The following is a 19,885-nucleotide window of genomic DNA, read 5'->3' as shown; positions in this document are numbered from 1 at the left end:
CGCTGAGTAACGCGGTGACGAGTGGTGCAGGATGTCCGGCAGCAGCCAGCTTCGATCTCCCAGCTGCTTCTGATGTTGACTTCTGGCTGCCCTGGTTCCCCAGCTACCAAACGGGCGAATGCTGGTTTGGGATCAGCGTGCTGTGAGGTGTCATGTGAAGCAGCTGAACTTCTAGGTAAAAACCAAGCCACAGAGCGAAGTGTAGGAAGTTCACAACAGACTCTGGCTTCCCTAGGCTGCTGTCAAACTGGTGGCTGAGTCAAGAATGAGGTGGGACTCCGGAGGAGACCCTAAAGAAGGGGCAAGAGGCCTTGTCTGAGCAACTCTGCAGCACACGGCGTTGCTGGCTGTGTGGCAGGGAAGTAGCTACAGAGCTGAGCAGGGTTCCCTCCTCACCTATCCCATGTCCTGCAGGGCAAACAGCGCGGCGGTGGTTTAGGCTTGTAGGATACCGCAGGGACAGCAGCTCCAGGTGAGGAAACGCTTTCATCTCAGCACATCCGAGCGTGGGAGTGGCGGGGTGGGTGGGGAGCTGCTGCCGTAACGCAGTGCGCTGAGACTCGTGTTTTCCTTGAAGATGAAAGCTTCCAGCTGCTGGAGCTCACCACACCTCAAACTGGTTCCCCTGCTGAGACGCTGTCACTTAGCGCCGCGGCCGGCGCTGGGGGCAGGAGGCAGAGCTGCCTTGGGCTGCTGTGTTGGTGAGCTATTTCGAGGTACAAAGGAGAAGGTTTTCCCAAAGGTGCTGACTCTGTAAATCCCTCAGACATGGTGCTTTCCTGCCTGTTCCAGTCTTGGTTCCCTCGCTCTGGACTGCCGGGTGTCTGGTCCAGACACTTCCAGTTCTGGTTTCGTCCTGATTTCATTTCCAGATGCAGGACGACAGGCCTTCTCGGCATATTTTCCCTGCCTTGATTTGGGAACCAGCTGAATCACCCAGGCTGGCAGTTTAAATGGCAAAAGCCTGCCTTTGTCTGCTGGAAATCTCTGCCTAGCAATAGAAACATCTGTGAGAAGGAGGGAAAGGAAAGATGTGTGTAGCAACTCTGGAAGGACAGTATTAAACGGTGTACTAAAGTATTAAACACTGTACTAAGCAGTGTTTAATGCAGCAAATTTCAACTTGAGTGTGCAGTAAGCAGCTGGTACAGTTTGATAATGGGCAGCTGTGAGAGCAGGCATCATTACCTGACTTATTCCATAAGCCTTACTCACGGAGATGTAATGACACCAATTTGCTTAAAGCACCTACGTGTGGTGCCAGAGAATTTATAGCTTGTCTAGTTACCATCACAATTCAGATGATGAATTTGTTATCTTGTTATGTTATCATTGTACTACCGATTAATGTGTAGAGAGGATAGAATTAGACCTCACCCAGGTTTGTCTTTGGTAGGTTATTGAAACAGGAGTATCAGAGAAATGGGATTTTAGAGAACTTAACTGTAGGACGTTAGCTATACCATCATTATCAAAGATTTTGGAGGAGACAAACACCTCACTGTTTGAGGGGGCAGGCTGAGGCTGTAAGCCTGCTACTCCTAACCCTCTGCACCACGTCCCCCAGCAGCCAGAAGGAGGTGTGTAAGGAAAAGGAACAGGACAAGCCTTCCTCTTCCTAGCATCCTCCCTGCTCAGGACAGCTGAGCCTCATGTGAGCTTTTCTTCTTGCTTCTACCCCTGGCTGCTGCTGGTGTTGACATTTGCCTAGGCAGACCTTCGGTCAGCCCCAGCACAACTGTTCTTTTGTTGCTGGCCCTGGTGGGTTTTTGCCATGTACTTAAAAACACAACCCACAAAGGCAAGGCTGAGTGATCCCTGCTGAGACAGCGGCTGTAAATGAACCTTTCATGTATCTGCTTTTTATAAGCATCCACAGAAGCTACCTTTCAGCACACTTCACATTGTGGAGTTAGTGCTGCTGCTGTGTGCTCTGAGGGGGGTTATTCTTACCTCTCCTCCTCCACTGGGGGTAGTTGTGCCTGGATAACAGAAGAATTAAGTAATTCAGCTTTAAAAATTCACAGTGATCCTTCAGAAGGACAGTGCAAGGTCTTTGCCACTCTCTTTTGGCAGCTTGCAGGTTGTATCCGTACTGCCTTCCCAGAACAGCTTTAGCACGCTGCCCTGAAGCTGCAGGCCCCCAGGACGTGCTCCTGTTCCCCTACTCGCTATCTTGGCCTGACCTTTCACCGCAGTGAGTTGCTAGGGGAAGGCTCAAAAAAGGCAGAACTCACACAAACTGACTCGAAATCCTACTTCCTGCTTTTGTTTTGTGCCAAAAGCACAGCAGGAACTTTTCCTGCAAGAAAGCAGCCCTGTTGCTTTTCCTTACTTTGCTCCGTGCTGCTGTCTTCCTGTAGGGATCAGAGTGGGAAAGCAGTGGTTTCCTCACACCCCGAGAACAAATCTAATCCTTCTGCAATAGGATAGCGGCGACCTATTTATTGCACTCTAAGGACATTAAATGATTACAGATTTCATAGGTTATACTTGTAAAATTCTCTCTGAAAGTGATTACTGCATTAATCAGTGTATTTATCCTTGTCACACAGAGTCTTAAGAGTGCCTAAATAACAGCTTCGGTGATCTCGGGGCCATCTCTCTTATGACCCCCTGGTATCAAAACCAACCACAGGGGCTCCTACCACAGTTGTGGAGCTTTCTTCTGTGTTGTTCCTGCAGGAGGAGGTCCGAAGTTCAGTTTTGAGGCAAACAAAATAAAAGCATCTGTACTGGGCCAGGCCAAAGTTCTTTTCAGCCAAATGCTAAATAGCCCAGTAGCCACCAAAAGCATACACAAGAAGAGAAGAGCAGGCAAATGAGCTCAACTTGATGCCCACCAGGCTGCCCAGGTACTTCTATTGCAAAGGCAAAATGGCTTCCATGTTGTTTTCCCATTCCTTCCTAAATTTGTCTAACACTTTACTTACTTTATAGACAACCACAGAGAATTGAGCTGAAATTTCCATGAGTTTATCTGTGGCTGCCCTTAAATTCAGCTCCTAGTGTTAATGGTCAGCTCACAGCCCAACGGTGAAGCTGGACTGCCCCTCTGCTGAATGTTTCTTGAACAACTACACATCACCAGTGTCATATTGCTGTCAGGGTGCCTTACTAAATACAGTCAAACATAAAAATAAGTTTTCTGTGAAGGGCCAGCTTGACTTTCCCCAAAGAACTACTGATGTTAATGTCTTTACCAGCTGTGTTCCTGGAAAGCAGCACATCAAAAGCAGCAACAAAAGCAAGGAAAAAATAAAATCTTGTATTCAGTAGTCAGTCTTTTTATTAAGAAATCAGTCACATGAGGAAGTGTACAAAACAGAGTTTGTGAGGAACCCTGTTCTACAACAGCGCTTTCTAGCTCAAGTATCATTTATGGCATTAAGTTATATGTATATATAACTTAATAGGTTACATATAACTTATATAACCTGGGGGCTGGGGCTTGCAAAATCTGCCTGTTTATAGACCACAGCACTGTACACCAAATCTGGCGTGTATGCCACCATAAAGTCATGATTTAATCAGGCATGTGTGCCAACTGAATCTGTTGAGACACTCGCAATTCACTTTAATCAGAGCCCATATTTATGTATTAAGGCCAGTCTCTAAATTCCTCTGTTGTAGAATAACACCGTTTCTTCTGTAGATGACACAATTTCTGGTTCCAGGTCTGCTCGCTTTATCTGAAATGTATAGAAAAAGACAATCAACATCACCATATCCTGGTAGCCACCTGTTAAGTCCTCATCACTGCATTGAACTTTCCACAAGTTGAAATTATTTATTCAACGACAAGAGTGTAAGAGGTTGGAGTTTTTTTTTGTTTTGGGGTTCATAGGATTTTTCTTTTGTCTTTTCAAACATATGTGAACAAATATGTTTTATTTAAAGTTAAGAGGTACTCCTGAGATCTAGTCAGGACATTAGTGGTAGAGTTTCTGTTCACTGTATTTGGGTGACTCACCCAGAAGAACTTCTACTGAGAGCTCAAAAGGGAAAAAAAAAAAACAGACCATTTTTCAGTAAATAATTTATTTTTTATGTCTCATTTATATCCAGTTTACCATTGTTGCCACAGGAAACTAAGCTGCCTGAATTTTTAGGCTAATAAGAGAAGCCATTGAAAATTCCAAGAGCCCCATTTTCTGAGAATATTCAGCAGCCTCCTGCCTGCCCCAGTTTAGATGCACTGACCATTTCAATCCTATTGGTTTTTGTTAGCTGGCCTTAAGACCACTTACCATAGGTACAAAATGACTGTTTAATATAACAACAATCCTAAATCAATTTTTTTTTTCAAAGGACTTACCTCACCACACTGTGGGAACATACTGAGTGACGCTGGTAGCATCCCTGCTAGTACTGATGTAATGAGAAGCATTCTCACTGAAGCCAAAGCACGGGAAGTTTTTGCAAAGTTTGATCTGGCCAAAACATTGAAAAGTATGTCAGTTTGGGTTTGAAAAATAATCTGACAGTGAGACAAAGAGCATTCATTAGCAGTCAAAACTGCAAAAAAAATAATAGCCTAGGCTTACAAATCCTAAAGACGTTTCCTTATTTCCTGTGTTTTTACTCCTAATTTTGTGTTCTTTCCCCTTACTTTGAATTTAACTGCAGCATTTTGCAGATCCAAAATGAGAATATAAGATTAACAAAATAACCAGCAAGTTCAAAACAACAAAAGAAGAGAAGGTACATCAGTGTTTTGAAGTGTCTCAGTCCCTGGACTAAGATTTTTCATGTACTACCTTCTTCCCTTTCAGATTTAGTTCCCCTTGGCAATCCTACCTTTCATTGTGCGAAAATTTATTACTCAATATGTTTTTAAAAATGTATCTTATGTCTTCATTTATGTCTACTGATATCAGCAGACCCTTAAGCCAACAAATGCAATAGGAAATTGATTTAGGCAATGCCAAGTTACCTCTATAATTTATATAACAGACACTTCCTTCCAAAAGCTCAGGGCAGGCTAAAAATTCTCCGATACAGCATACAATGAATTCTTCTGATGATACGAAGTTTTTAAATGTTGCAAAACCAAGAAAATGTTTTTATACTATAAGGAAGGCTACACGTATTTGAAAGCTGGGGTCCAGTTTTAAGTGAAGAAATTAGAAGAAATGCTCACAGCTATACACAACCTCCTGCAAACCATCAAAACAGATGCTGACATAACCAGGTTCACTGCGTTATCTGACTCACACTACCTACAGAAACCTCGCAGACAATCATCTCTCCAAGGCAATTAATAATCACAAAACCAAGAAAAAAATGGCAAGCAGTAACAGCCAGACCAAATATGAGAATAGCCACTGACCAGGCACCTGCAGCTGCTTTGCAGTCCCTCTTACCTTTCCACAAAGTGCATGAGGACAGCTGGCAGGAAGAATGCTGTCCCAAACAAGACTCCTCTTGATAACGCTGTTTCTTTAACGGCCTCCAGGGAGGGACAAGAAAAAAAGTCATTAAAGCAGTGCTCCGTACAGCCTCAAATACTCCCCATTTCTGTGAGCACTTTTCTGCCTAATACTCTGGAGTTTCAAGCAATTGGGAAGTGAAGAATAAGACCATTCGTTGGAGGATTTCTTTCTTAAGTGGAAACTAAACTCCTACACGTGGCAAGTACTCCATATGTGACTAAGGAATTCCTTAAAAAGGGAGGTGGTACTAACAGTGCCAGATCAAGTGTTCCTACCACAATAATCTGAGGACTTGCTTTTTTAAAGTTGTGCTGAACTCTTTCCAACTGGACATACCTTCTGGGCATCACACCTTCAGGGCATCCTCTGTAAATTTTAAAGTTCTCTGTCCAGCTGTTCACAGATCTGTATGCTCATCTAGCTGTTTCCTCCCCTCTAGACAGCAACACAGAACACGGGGTCACTGACAGCACGTAACATATGACTCCTTGCTGTAGTTCCTGTGGGTGTTGCTCTACAGAGGATGTTGATGAGCAGGGCAGGGAGCAAATGCAGAGCAGCCTGGTCAGCTACTGGTCAAGGATAAAATGCACCAGCACACTGTAGCCCAGGACATTACGCTTTGGGAGGCACAGCCTTTAAATGATATTCCTGCTAGGGAAGATGGATGTGCTATTTACAATAGAGGGCTTTTCTCTGACATGTACCATCAGAAGAAGAAACTCTAGGAGCCTCACCTCCTTCTGAGGTGACACAGGAAAGCAGAGAAGCCTGTACTAGTGTTCTTGTGGGTTATCTGCTGCACTTGGTGTATTGGCTTGGGGAAGTTGCCAGCCCCTGGAGACACAAAACAGGTGTCAGACCTGGTCCAGAGACTAGTCCAAGCCCACCCAAAGACTCAGCACCTGATGTGGGATTCCTCAATTCAGTATGACAAACAGCACCTGCTCTGAGCATAATGTTTAGCTCAAAGCAGAGAATGAAAGGCAAGTCGAGAGAGGCCTCCCCCCCTTACCTACCTTTGCACCAGCCTTTTTTGACACTCCTAAAACCTTGCCATTCCTGTCCATCACTTCAATTCCATTCTCAAATTCTGGGCTTCTCACCGCTACCACAGTAAAGGCACTCGTCAAGCCTGCAGAGTTAAAGAGGATTTTGCTTTAAAAGATCCAATGAGACTACCCTGATAACAGTGTTCATAATTATGCACATTTTACATTTCCAGTTCAACAGTTCACAAATTAATAGCCTGGCAGCTTAAAGAAGGGACTACCCCATAAAATTCTACCTGGAATCTTAATTCTCATTTTACAAACTTAAAGATTTTAAGGCACCACTCCCCAAAGGTGCTTTATCATAATGGACACTCAGAGCTTTCAATCACTGCCAGCCAGCACAAGCCATGAGTACTTTGTTCTGAAGAGAAAAGGGAGGGGGTCGTGTTGTGACTAGGTTTTGTACTGGTCACTGCAAAATCCAGCACAGGAAAGACACTGAAAGAAACAGGTCTGGGGGAAAGACTGCATTCCTGTCTTGGCCCTCACATCAGCTGCATAACGTACAGTTTCTTTTTACTCACCAAAAAGAGGAACAGGTAGAAGTTTCTTGACAACTAGTTGTGTTAACGGGCTCTTCAATGTGTATCGGTTCATGAAGATAAAGGGAAGAGCCTAAGACATTGGGAGGAAACAAGCACCGTATATTAAATTAAGCACCTTCTATGTGCAATATTTCAGTATCTGCAAGAGCCTAGGAAGATAAACCTGAAACTTAGTACTTAGATACCATCTATAAAAGCAAACAAATTACTTAACATTTCAACAAAACAGACATGCTTTCTATTTACTAAAGGTTTTTGTAATCACTCTTGTATATAAGCACATAAAATATTATGGAAAAAAAAGTATTAAATGTTATTATGTAGAGGGCAGTAGCAGTATGGATACAAAGACAGAAAAAGGAGAACAGTTACTGACTAATATTCCTCCGACATCCATCCAACTGCCTTGTGACATCCCTACCCCCAGCCAGGACACTTGGCACACTTGTGTACATACTCCTACCTCTGCAGTTTTAGGACAATTCCATATTCCCATAATATGCTTGAGGGAAGTTTAATTCCTCTACCAGTACAGCACTGACCTAGCTCCTCAGCTGCTTAGTGCTCCTGGCAGGCCAATTAACCCACATCCAATGCAATATTGTCATTGCCATGCTGCTTCTGCAGCCTGAGCTGTCTATATCCAGCATGGATTCTGGCAGATTCCACCAGCTGTTGGGAGCAGGACAGTGATCTGCCACAGCACTACATCCAGTAGCAACTGTAGCAACCCAGTGAGTTACTCTGTGTTTGTGAACTCTGTTCCTTTCCTCCTGCCACCCATTTTCTGAGTTTGCAGAAAAATACAGAAAAGGACATAAGAGGAAGCAACAGAGGAAGCTGAGCAAGGTATTGGCTGATGGATATTCAGAAGAAATTCCTTACTCTGAGGGTGGTGAGGCACTGAACAGGCTGCCCAGAGAAGCTGTGGATGCCCCATCCCAGGAGGTGCCCAAGGCCAGGCTGGATGGGGCTTTGGGCAGCCTGGGCTGGTGGGAGGTGTCCCTGCCATGGCAGGGGTTGGAACTGGGTGGGCTTTGAGGTTCCTTCCAACCCAAACCATTCTGGGATTCTCCGATCAAGAAAACTCTTGTTTTCAATAGTTCTATGGGAAGACATCAGAGTTGAGCATTACAGCACAGTCCTGAAGGATACGTGGCAGTGTGATTCTCTCAGGGCCTACCCCTCCTCGGGAGAACTTATCAGGAAAACAAGCAGTGAGCAGATACGTACACCTATCAGCGCTGCGTAGGAGACGGCTCCCACACTGAAGAGGAGTTGTTTTTGTTGAAGTGAATTATCCTAAGGACAGAAGAAACATTACTACATAAGGATACAAGTAAACACTTACAAGTGCTTACAAGTAAACACTTTACTTACAAGTAAAACACTTGTAAGTCATGTTCAAAGTGGTCTTGTACAATTAAGATGATGCCGAAAATAAAAATCAACACATACCTCATCCTTTGTGGTGCCATTTGCATTCAACACGGTGAATGCTGTGGTGTATGCGTGAAATGCGAACTGCAGGAAGAAGAGATTATAAGCAAAAACAAATTCAGGATTGAGACGAGAAGATTTGTAAAAGTAGAAAGAACGAACAATTACCTGACAAACGAAAATTTGTTTGGCCTGCACCTGAAGCGATGAAGCGATAACCTAAGAGGAAAACCCCACAATAAAATTAACTTGATTAATTAATGAATCTAGGAGGTTTTGGTGAGCAGTGGTTAACTAGAAGATGAAGAGAATCGCTGTGTTACTATCTGCAGCAGTGTCAGGTAGGCTCCAGTAAGGGTTTCACTCAGCACCAGAAGCCATCTGCCTTGACTCTAGGCTAACACGTTTTCTTGACACAGATGTGACACATTCACTTCATCTATCCAATATAAAACACAGAAGCACAGTGATCAAAACACCATGCGAGGTTATTCAAACAAGATGCTTTCTTACCCAAAATAAGAAAGCTTCACTGCCTGTGAAGCTTAAATAGAACAAAATAACTCATTTAGTAGATGTGTAATTAAAGAAGTGAACAAGTAGGGATCTGATAGTTTTCACCAGTATAAACACTTGATCTAACTGAGCTTAGATTTAAGACTTCAGCAGTTAATTCTCATTAGTAGTTACTTCCAGTAACTTCAGTTTTAAATGACAGCCTATCTTGAGGCCTGACCTCAAGGTATGTAAAGCTCCAGGTATGAAGCACTCAAAGGACAGTGGCAATCAAGATATGGCAGCTCTCAAATAAGAAACAGGGAAGACTGTTCAAAGCCTCAGAGGAGGGCCGGTCATTCTGTCAATACTAGTAGACCAACTACATCTATTATTAATGCCAGTGCTGAATCTAACCACATCTATGACGGAGTATTAAGCAAAATGCTCCTTATTCAGAAAGCTGACCTTCATGCATAAACAATCTGTTTGAATACTGCTCAAAGAAGGCAATTAACAGGTTTGAACTTCCAATGAGATTCCTTAAAGGCTCAATTTCTAGAAGGCTGCTTAGCAGTTCCCATAGAACTGACATCTTTTAGAAAGCTTGTGCTGAAAATACAACTGGGAAGCCTAGAACTGTCCAATCTCTTCCTCTGGCCCCTGGCTTTGGAAAAATGTAAACCACGTGGTACACCGGTATTTCCCCTGGTTACTCACCAATGGAAGAGTTAGTGGCAGGAAGGCTGAAGAGAAGGAAAAACTTTATTTCAGTAACAATAACTGCTGTGAGTCTAGATTGAAGGTTTCAAGCAGAAAGTTTCTCTAACTTCCCCCCTTTTAGTTTCAGCTGTAAATAAAACACTAGTCCACAAGAAAAAATCTTTGCTAGACTTCTATTCCAACCTTTGTCTCTCATTCCTCATTCAAGAAGCCAAAATATCTGGTCTCAGCTTATAGCCAAAAGGACCTCTCAGGAACTACACTCAAAAAAGCTACATGGAAACTGGATGACTCTATGCAGAAAGAGTTATTGGCAACAAAGGCTGCCACGTCTGTGAGTGGTTATACAAGGATATGAGTAAATGGCCTACCTATGCTTATAATTGATTGATTATATGTGATATTGATTGTGCTGCCTCAGCTCCCTAAGCATCACCCCAAGCAGACTCTACCTGCCACTACAGCAAGTAAATTCATAGAGTAACCACTTTCACCAAGTGAAAACTTAGCATACTTTAGACTGTTTTACATGTGAAACAATTTGTGAACTAATTCTACAGAGCCAAAAAACAGAGACTGCTCAAACTACTTTGAACTATCTGAGCAAATGAGGTGTGGGAAAAAATTTCTCTTCAAGAGGACTGCAGGAATAAAAAAACTTTAACAAACAAGAGAGTGCAACTAACAGGAGTAACTGCCTACTTGTTTTCCATTTGTAGAAGAGTATCACTGTCATATCAAGGAGGCTGTTTACTATATGTCACTCTCCTTTGATGCTTCAGTCAATGGTTGTCTTAAGGGAACTTACCTGGAGGTCTAAAGAAACCAGGAATTATCTTGCCTGTATCAGGATGTATACTAGACTTAAAAGAATTAAAAAAAAAGGAAAGAAAAAAAAAAAAAAAAAAAAAGGTTAGACTACAAGTGCCATGCTTAAATAAGGGGGGGTTAAAAAAAAAAAAAAAAAAGCAGATTTCTAAATCTTTTGGAAACTTGGAAACTTACCAGGCTTAGCAGGAAAGCTTGTTTTGTCTTTAAAAAAAAAAAAAAGAAAAAAAGAAAAAAAAAAAAAAAGGTTAGCAATCAAGTTTCAAAAGAACCTAAATAAAATCTTGTTTCTAATTTATTATATCGTACATCTCAGTAAGCATGTTTCATATTTCCTACCTGTATCATCCTAGATGCGTACAGACAGAGCAATAATTCCTGGAGTGATCTGAGAGTGTTTTTCAAACTTAGCAATATGATACTCAACCTACCATTCCTCAGGATGATAATACTGAAATTTGACAGCGGTCATCCAAAGAAATTCCTACCAGAGTCATAGCTAGAGAAATCTGTGTAGTGAAGAGTTTTGCTTGTGTTACCCCTAGTAACTGAACCTCAGTATTCCGTCTGCTAGACCTTACACTAATATCAACTACTTCAGCCATGGAAAAAACAAATGTATAAGCCATGCTCCAAAATACCTTCTCATTCGGTATGGGCACACTTAGAGTCTTTTCACTGCTTTCAATTAGTACCCTGGTTCTTCTTATTTCATCCTGTATTTAAGGAAGAAAAAAAAAAAAAAAAACACAGAAAAAATAAGTTAGATCTCAATGGCCCAAAGTGTGATGTATCAGTTATTAGATGCTAATTGCACACCTGTAAGTTCAAACTAATGCACCCATCCCTCAGCAGAGCAATGAAAGCAAGAACGCAGCGGCACACAAAACCGATTTACGACTGCAGGAACTTGTCTATACATTTAAGCATACGAAGAACCTCAGTGAAATTAAGAGTATATTTAAAGTTGTCCATGCCTGCTGGCAAATTCAAAGATTTGAATGGTTTACACCAAAGGGATCACAGACACGACGAAGCACCGTGGGGCAGCAGAGCTGCGCTGCCTTCCCCACACCACAGCCCTTGCAGCAGGAATTGAAGGGTCCCCCCAGGACCAAGTTAAGACCAGCACCCACAGCTCTGCCCTTCAGTGCCCTTCTCCTTGGAGGCTCCCTGGCTCGTAATTGTGCTAATTCAAGCGTGGGCGCTGAATTAAGACCCTGAACAGGACGGCTGACATGTCGGTGCCCAGCAGCGCCTGGCTTTCACCCCTACACGCGACCAAGCCACCCAAACGGGCGGCTCCCCCCTCACCCGCACAGCCGAGCCGGGCACCCACCGAGGAGGCGAAGAGCAGCAGCGGGTCCAGGGCGTCAGCCCAGAGCAGAAACCTCTGGAAAAAAGACTGAAAAAACAGGGCTCAGGGCCACGTTCCCGCAGCCCCCCCCCCGCCTTCCCCTCGGCGCCTCACCGGGCCCTGCTCCCGCCACAGCCGCAGGTTGGCGTCCATGGCGCCGCCACACCGGAAAGCGCCGCCGGGGCCGGTCCGGCTGAGGCACGATCCGGGTGGGAGCCGGAGAGAAAGGGAACGTAAAACGAGGGTAAAAAAAATATATATAATTTTTAAAATGGTGTGTCCCAGCCCCCCCCCGGTGGTTCTACGTGCACAGTTGGCATCACAAGCGCGCACACGTTGCTCTCTGTGCTACCCAGCCCCACAGAGAACTTCACCTGCAGCAGGTCTGGGTTTGTTGAAAACGTGAAAACCTTTCAGCAGCTTTGTTGAAAACCGCACGGCTGTGGGTGGATTGATACCAAACTGCACTAAAATGCTGGTGCTGAAAGGTATCTGCTGGTACTGAAACCTAACGTGCTGCCTTTCCTCCTGCAGCACCAGGCATCATGCGACGCCAGGCACGATTTTCATCCCATCATGGCTATTAGAAAGGTGATTTAGGAAGCAGCCACCTCTGCCAGCGGGGTTCCCTTATGCTGACCTTTCCCCCGACTACCTATTTTATGAAAGATACAAACCCATTCAGCATCCTTTCAGCTGATCCATCAGCGCTGTCACTTTCCTCCCACCACCCAGGACTGGCTGTGCCCTGCGCACAGAGGCAGCAGCAGCTGCTTGTTGTGAGCAGAGGTACAAAAACTTGTAATGCAATACAACTCATCCAACTTCTACAGAACAGGGAAATGAGCATCTTTGAGGGGAAAGTGGAAGAAAAGGAACGCAACACATCTGCTGCCAGTCAGTCTTAAGATTTATTGATGATGCCACGGCTGGAGATATGATACATTGTTTTCAAGCAGCACAACAATTGACATTTAAGTTTTCCCAGAGGCAGATTCACGCAGATAAACATGGCTTTAAATGAAACAAGACTGTCATTAAGCTTCAGTAAGTGCAGTATTAGGGTTTAAGTTTTTAACCATATCCTAATCCAAATTAAAGTTCTTGATGCTTGTTAACGGTCCTGTGTAGCTGCGCTGTATCTTTGACCATAGGCAGGATTGAAATGGCACATATTTACATTCAAGTTATAGTGCATTTGTACAAACAAACTTTAATTTTTGCATATTACATTCATCTCTTCCCCTGAAAAATACCATTAAAAATAACCTCTGCATGAAAACTCTGTTTTCTGTATTGTCCACGTGTGTTTTCAAACTTCCACTACAGAAATGCATTTTTTCCACAAGAAAAGGTAACTGGGGAGCTTTCTGGTCGAAAGTTGGTTAAGGAAAGAGGAGAAACAGAGAGGGGTCGGGGGTGGAAGTCACCACAATCACAGGCACACTGTGGAACACAACTGTATTTCTTCTATCTGTCATATTCAGCAACACTGCTGGTTACAGAAATTTGTAAAACTTAAATTGCAAAGGGGGGAAAAAATCTTTAGTTTTTACCCTTCTTTTTAAAACAAGACAACGGAGTCTGTAAATATTTCAGTGTTTATTTTTTTTTCTTAACATGAGAAAATGAGAACTTATTTTTTCTACAATCACAGCTGCTTTCTTCATTACCCTATGCTGAAGACATTGAGTTTTGTTTGCATATTTGAGCGTTTATTTATGAACCTTTTCAAAATACTCTTTAGAAGCTTCTGGGCTGGGCTTGATCTGTCAAGAAAAAGAAAAAAGTAGTTATTATATGCTATGACTGAGATACAAAAAATATGGACTTGACATTTTATCCAAGAGAAGGCACGCATAGCTTATTAAAACACTAGGGTTATTTCTATTTCTGCACTTTGTTTAAAGTTCCTACTTGTAAATTAAGTACATAACACATTTTTCCTGATAAATATCAAGCAGAGCACTAAGGAAACAAAAAATCCAAAGACAAAGACAACCTGTAGAAACTACAAGTGAAGAGTTTTAAATACAAACTGTGTTTTCTAGAAGAAAGTCAGGCTCTTTCTTCACAGAAATCACACACTTAGTATCATACAAACAGACTGAATTGGTCCAGCCAATAAAAGGTTTAGAAAGCAGAGTCAGATTCAGCCAAGCACCTCACGTTAGAGTGGCTCTCAGCCCTTCGGACATGCAAAACCATGCCAGTGTCTATTTTTAGAACAGTGATATTTAGCAGACGCTTACTGTAGGGGAATCGGGAGTCCAGTTTGCTGGGCAAACCTCTCCATGCGTCTCCACGTACTGGAATGCTTTCACCAAGCGAAGGGTCTCTTCCACACTACGGCCGACGGGGAGATCGTTGACACTTAGATGCTTGATGACCCCGTTTGGATCGATGATGAAGAGACCTCTGTAATGAAGCAACAATTTGGGGAATGCAAACCATACTCCAAGACCAAACACACAAGAAACTGATGAACCATTTCAGCAAGGTCGTTAATCTCAGCTGCACACCTTAGCGAGGAGCAGCAACACCCCATTTGACATACTGTTTGTTAGTGCAGTGATCAAAAGCTAAGAGCCAGTGAACTGCTCTGGTATTCTGAAATCATGGAGTGTGCATAAAGACTATTAAATCAAGACAGCGAGATATATAACAAAGCCAGAACTTCTAATCCCATCTGTATTTCAAAGGTGATAGCTGGCATCCCTCCCATGTCTTTTTGATATGAAAAGCCAAATGTACTGAAAGAAGAGTTGCTTATGCATTAAACTACTAAGTTAATTTCTGTTATATATAAGCCATTGTGGAAACCAAAGTCCCAATCTCACCCTACTAATTAATTTAATTTGTTAACAAACAAGTGTCTGAAGTTCCTTCCTAGCAAAGAAGCTGCTGTGTTTAGGAGGAGGAAAAAAAAAAACAAAACAAAAAAAAACACCAAAAACCACCACAGCATAGATTAGGGCAACCTATAATTTGTTCTTTACTGTTAATCAGCACTGAATCAGAATTTTAAGCAGCCTTATGTAGACTTTTGCCACTTTTTCCTTGGCAGGAAACCAAATTAAATACTTCCCCCCCACACCCCTCCATGGCATAGAAAAGCCTTTCTCTGTCGAGTAGAGTTCTCCGAACGCTAAGAGTACAAGCTTACTTTGGGAACAACAGGCAGCATAAACCTTTTAATCCAAAGTGATCAGGAATCAGAGGTCTCCAGTAGACCCCTACTCAATCCCATATATATAAGGGACCACTGTTTTTAGTATTTCCATGGTGGAAAAAGAAACATCAGTTTTTCAATTCTGTGTAACTGTAGTGGCCTCTAGCTTTAGGAGCTTCTCACATATAAGTTAAGGCAGTCTCTTACCCCTTCAGATGAGAGAGGGGAAAAAAGGGGGGGAGGGAGAGATCCAGCAGAAGGTCCACAGGAGTAAGTGCATACAGCATTCATTTTGATCCCTGGACAGTTTCCCTTGGAGGAAGAGATAGTGTAGCTCACTGTGTTTTAAACTGGGTTGTGCCTTAACAGAGTTATCAGCAATCATGCATTACCTCAGTGCTATGCCAGGTCCCTCTAGCAACACACCATAATCACGAGAGATTTGTTTTGTGAGGTCTGACAGAACTGGAATATTCATTTTGCCCAAACCGCCACTCTAGAAAAAAAAAGAGTAAGATTAGCAAGATTCCATTTTGCTAGCAAATGCTTTTTAGGGCCCTCCTTCTTGAGGCTGAATTCAGTGTTCCTGAAGGTATGCTAACAACAAACACCATTTTGTCCATGAAAGGATCTGCATGGGGAGTGATTTTAGCTTTTCTGTTGATGTCTTTCTTTAAAAAGCACTCACTTGATTTTTCAGAACATGAAAGCCTGCTTAGCATTTTAGGATTGCATGGTTTGGTGGTAAGAGGTACCTGTGAAAACAGTGAAATTTTCAGATTTCCCTTGTATCCCATACTGAAACTTTGAATAAAAAAAATCTATTACATATCTAAGTATTAAAAATCAAACAAGATGACCATGGTAGGGAAGAAAAAGAAACCTCTATACTGTAAACAGACAAAACACAAAGCTTTGATCAGCCATGCTCTGTATGTCAGAGTTAGGCTGCTCTCTGTATACAGTGCAGGTGCTTTCTCCCCAAAACCAATTTAAATACTATTTGGAGAGTCAACCAAGATTGCTCTGAGTTTTGCAAAACACTGAAACAGCAAGAGATAAGCTCTCTATCCTTGAAACAGGACTGGCATTTGTTAGCTTTTCTATTCCTGGCATCACCAGTGAATCATTGTGCAATCTCAGTCACTTAGACCCTGATCTTGCAAATGCTTGCCTGCAACAAGGCTCTCACACGCAGAGCTTTAAAGGCAGATGCTGGAGAAACCAAGGCCTTAAGTCCTCTGGGTGTCAGTTTCCCATCTGCACCGTTATGGAATTCTTTCCACCCTGCAGAATGCTTCGCTCTGTGTGCATGACTGGCATATGCTTAACAACTTTCACATACAGCAATGAAGGCTGTCCATAATCACATTTTAGAGCTTTAGCAAAGCATGCAGAAGATTAAATACTCTTGATTGCTCAATTTAATACGGTTTAGCTGAACCAAACTCTCCTCCCTCCCACATTACCAAGGAAAAGCCATGCATCCGGAGGCAGCCCAGTCCAGTCATGCTGAGCACCCCTGTGGACTGCTGTCCCCATGACCACATAGGCAGGAACCGATCACAGGGGAGTTGCAGCACCCTCCTGTGTCAGATCTGACTGTCTACAACTAACCAAGCTAGCGAGATGCTTTGTGATGGCAAAAGTATGCATTTTTACACAGGTGAAAGAGGCTCCCTTCCCTCTCTATCACTTCCTTTCCCTGAAGAAAAGACCTCCATTTGAACTTAGTGGAACCATTTCAGCAAAGGAGGGTTAAATCTTACAAAAGCTCCATTAAGCTGCTTGTTCTTCTGCTTCCATTCTGAAGTTATCACTGTCAGGTATCGGTTAACAGTAACTAAACCAGCTGCTAGTCATTTTCTGTGACATTACACACAAGCCATCAGCTGTAACAAGCAGCTAAAGACTGTGACATATACACTTAACATTTGTCTTTCAGGATAAATGTATAAAAGATACGATGTAACCTACAGAACTACCAAGAGAACAAAACAAAAATGAAAACAAAAAAACAACTACAAATGATGAAGGAAGAGATTGACAAAACAAAGATAGAGGTCAGAATTGAGTTACATCAAATGCAGAAGTTACTTAACATATCACCATAGGCAGTATATTTATTGAAGTCAATATTTGCATAATTGTTTACTCAACTCTTCTTCTCGGGAGCTCTTATGAAAAGAAAACAATCCACCAAAGAAAGCCCCAAACAGCTGCCCAATTCATACCTTTCGTGGCGTATTTATCCAGGCCAGATGGCAAAAATGGGAGTCCACAGAAACCGCCACCACTTCACAGTTCACATCACGGAATTCATTTGCTTTATTGCTGAAAGCCACAATTTCTGTAGGGCATACAAAAGTGCTGGATGGGAAGAGAAAGAAAGCTATAATGATTCGGCAACCTTTTGATGGCTTTTAAGTAAAGGCCCTTGCGCATCTGTTTATAGGCACTAATGGAGCAGCACATTTTATTTAGCTTGGAAACTTTGACTACGCTTTCTGCTTAGCTCCATTGAGACTCAAGAAACTGCAGGGGACACCCAGCTGGTGTTTTCCACCACCATTTTTCAACTAGCAGCTCTCGGCAGAGATATTTAGGCTTGGAACATGAGGCACTGCAGGTTAACCCTCCCCACGTGCCCACATGCAGCAGAGTTCGTCAGAAGGGCCAGGATGCTCTGTCCAGGACGATTCACCCCTTCAGGACGGGATTTGGCACCAGCAAGGCCCTGACTACCCCTGAAGCACTCCCTGCAGCTCGAAGATGCTCTCCAGCCACCGGCTCTGTTGTTTTAGCAGCTGATGCCCGTTTGCCCCCACGCTTTATCAACCACATGAAAAAACAGACAGATTTGCTTTGCAAAACCAGCCTGGGTATAGCAGAAACAAACACCACAGACAGCACAGACCCGCAGCGCTCCTGATGACCTTCAGCAACGCTCCTTCAGCCCCAAGCGCCCGGGGAGCACCCAGAGGCTCATTTTACCCCCCCTGGGCACTCACAAATCCAGCGGGTAGAAGAACAGAACCAGGTATTTCCCCTTGAAGTCATCCAGGCTCAGCTCCTTGAACTCCCCGTGGACCACGGCAGTGCCTTTGAAAAACGGGGCGTGCTGTGTGACCGCTGGGGCCAGCCGGGAGGCGCCTGAGGGGACAAAAAAACCCATGGGGGGGCTGCTCGCAGCCGGGACACCGAGCCCGGGGGGGGAGTCCCGCGGGGTGTGCCCTGCGCTTACCCAGGCTGAGCTGGCGGTGGGCGAGGAGCTGGGGCCGGCCCTGCAGCCTCCTCCCGGCGGCGGGCACCTGTGAGGGGATAAGGAGAGGGGTGAAGGTGAAGGGGAGGCGGCGGGGAGCGGGGGGGAGCCGGGCGGCCGCGCACTCACCGCGCTCCGCAGGAGCCTCCCCAAGGCAGCGGCCATCTTGTGCGGGAGGGAGCGGGGAAGGAGGGACCGGGAAGGAGGGAGGCGGGCGGGCGGTGCCAGCCCCCAGGCAGGAGGAGGAGGTGTCCCCATGGAGGCTGCATGGCCCCGGGGGGGTGTTTGAGGGTGGGCAGAGAGCAGGGAAGGGTGAGGAGGGGAGGGCGCCGTGCCCGCGCTCGCCGCCGGGGTGTGAGGGGCTGAGGTGGGGCTGGCCCCGGGACCCGGCTCTGTGGTGGAAAGTGGAGCGTGGCTCGAGCTGAAACACTTCAACAATAAAGTTTTCTGGCGGCTCTTTGATGAACTCGTGGTCGGATTGTAGTTGTTTGGTCAAAAATCCCGTCACTAGTCCAGCGCAGGAGTGGTGGGTGTGTTGTGGGAGGGAGCGCGCCTGGTGCAGGCAGACCTCTCTGCTTCCCTGGCGGTGGGAGCTTCGGCCAGCCTGCTGCTTTAACACTCATATTTATAAATATCCACAGCCTTTTACGAAGGGAAGGTCCCACCTTGTGAGGTAGGGAGAGCTCTGGCTCCACCAGCAGTTACAGCAGCTGGGGGCAAGGCCAAAGGCAACCAAGGCAATGCCAATGAGTGCCTGGAAGCTCAGCGGATGCTGCCTCTGTGGCTCCGAACACGTTAGCAAACTTATTCCTGGTACCCATCCAGCTGGTGTGGTCCAGTCACCTCCATAAACCAACCCTCCGAGCATTCAGAAGTGGCAGGTTGAGCACAAGTTGCTTGTTAGGACTGGATGTTAGCCACTATTATCTCCCTGATATGCCTAGGAACTGTGTGGGACAGTGTTAGTCGGTGCCATCCAAAAGCACACCGGGCACATTTCTGTACATTTACTGTTATAGACACACCAGTTTCAGTTCCTCGTGACTTTCTGTGGCACTTCTGAATTTATTAATACAGATGATGCCAAGAACGGGTGGAAATGTGGCTCTGGTAATCACGAAATCTCTGCCCAGCAGAGTATAATATTATCTATTCATATGGTACAGAGATGCTGGGCAGCTGTCAGCTTGCGATGAAGATGGAGGTGCCCAAAAGGAGACGAATATAATGAAGGTGTTCTGAACAAGGGTGTGAAGGATGAACTGTTCCTTCCTATAGCCATGGTGAGAAAAGGGGGAAGGAAAATGTGGACAATTAGGGATGTGGATATCTCAGTACAAGGTCCACCAGCATGATAGTCTAACTGCTTCCTGCATCCAGTAATTTCCTTGAATTCAAGCATACATCACTACTGCTTTTGATGTTGCAGCTGTTCTCTTCAGGCTTAGCACCTCCTAACAAAGCCCTGAGAGTGCATTTGAGAATGTGTGCAGAGGTATGAACAAGTGGTCACTAAACCAGCATATTCTGAGTTAAGGAACCTCACACATTCCTTTCTTCTCATTAGCGTTTC

At 44.3% G+C, this 19,885-nt stretch overlaps 2 protein-coding genes across 2 annotated transcripts; both read right to left on the bottom strand.

The window, feature by feature from the left end:
• Window positions 1–3,272: 3,272 nt before the first annotated feature.
• SFXN4 (sideroflexin 4) lies at window positions 3,273–12,067 on the bottom strand. Its single transcript, XM_082764370.1, has 14 exons — window positions 11,993–12,067; window positions 11,861–11,926; window positions 11,163–11,237; window positions 10,699–10,725; window positions 10,502–10,556; window positions 9,691–9,716; window positions 8,644–8,694; window positions 8,494–8,559; window positions 8,269–8,337; window positions 7,015–7,105; window positions 6,455–6,570; window positions 5,367–5,452; window positions 4,319–4,433; window positions 3,273–3,692 (listed from the first exon to the last, which is right to left on the bottom strand). Exons 1-14 carry the CDS (start codon window positions 12,029–12,031, stop codon window positions 3,615–3,617), a joined length of 960 nt encoding a protein of 319 aa, XP_082620496.1. The 5' UTR covers window positions 12,032–12,067; the 3' UTR covers window positions 3,273–3,614.
• A 703-nt stretch (window positions 12,068–12,770) lies between these two features.
• Window positions 12,771–18,526, bottom strand: PRDX3 (peroxiredoxin 3). The gene is made up of 7 exons (XM_082765263.1): window positions 18,442–18,526; window positions 18,295–18,361; window positions 18,062–18,203; window positions 17,285–17,420; window positions 15,443–15,546; window positions 14,131–14,296; window positions 12,771–13,647 (listed from the first exon to the last, which is right to left on the bottom strand). Exons 1-7 carry the CDS (start codon window positions 18,475–18,477, stop codon window positions 13,594–13,596), a joined length of 705 nt encoding a protein of 234 aa, XP_082621389.1. The 5' UTR covers window positions 18,478–18,526; the 3' UTR covers window positions 12,771–13,593.
• Between the last annotated feature and the right edge of the window lie 1,359 nt (window positions 18,527–19,885).

The sequence above is a fragment of the Aythya marila genome, assembly GCF_965140915.1.
Source record: "Aythya marila genome assembly, chromosome: 7".
NCBI lineage: Eukaryota > Metazoa > Chordata > Aves > Anseriformes > Anatidae > Aythya > Aythya marila.
The sequence above is the reverse complement of the archived record's forward strand: the minus strand, read 5'-3'. Positions and strand labels throughout refer to the sequence as shown.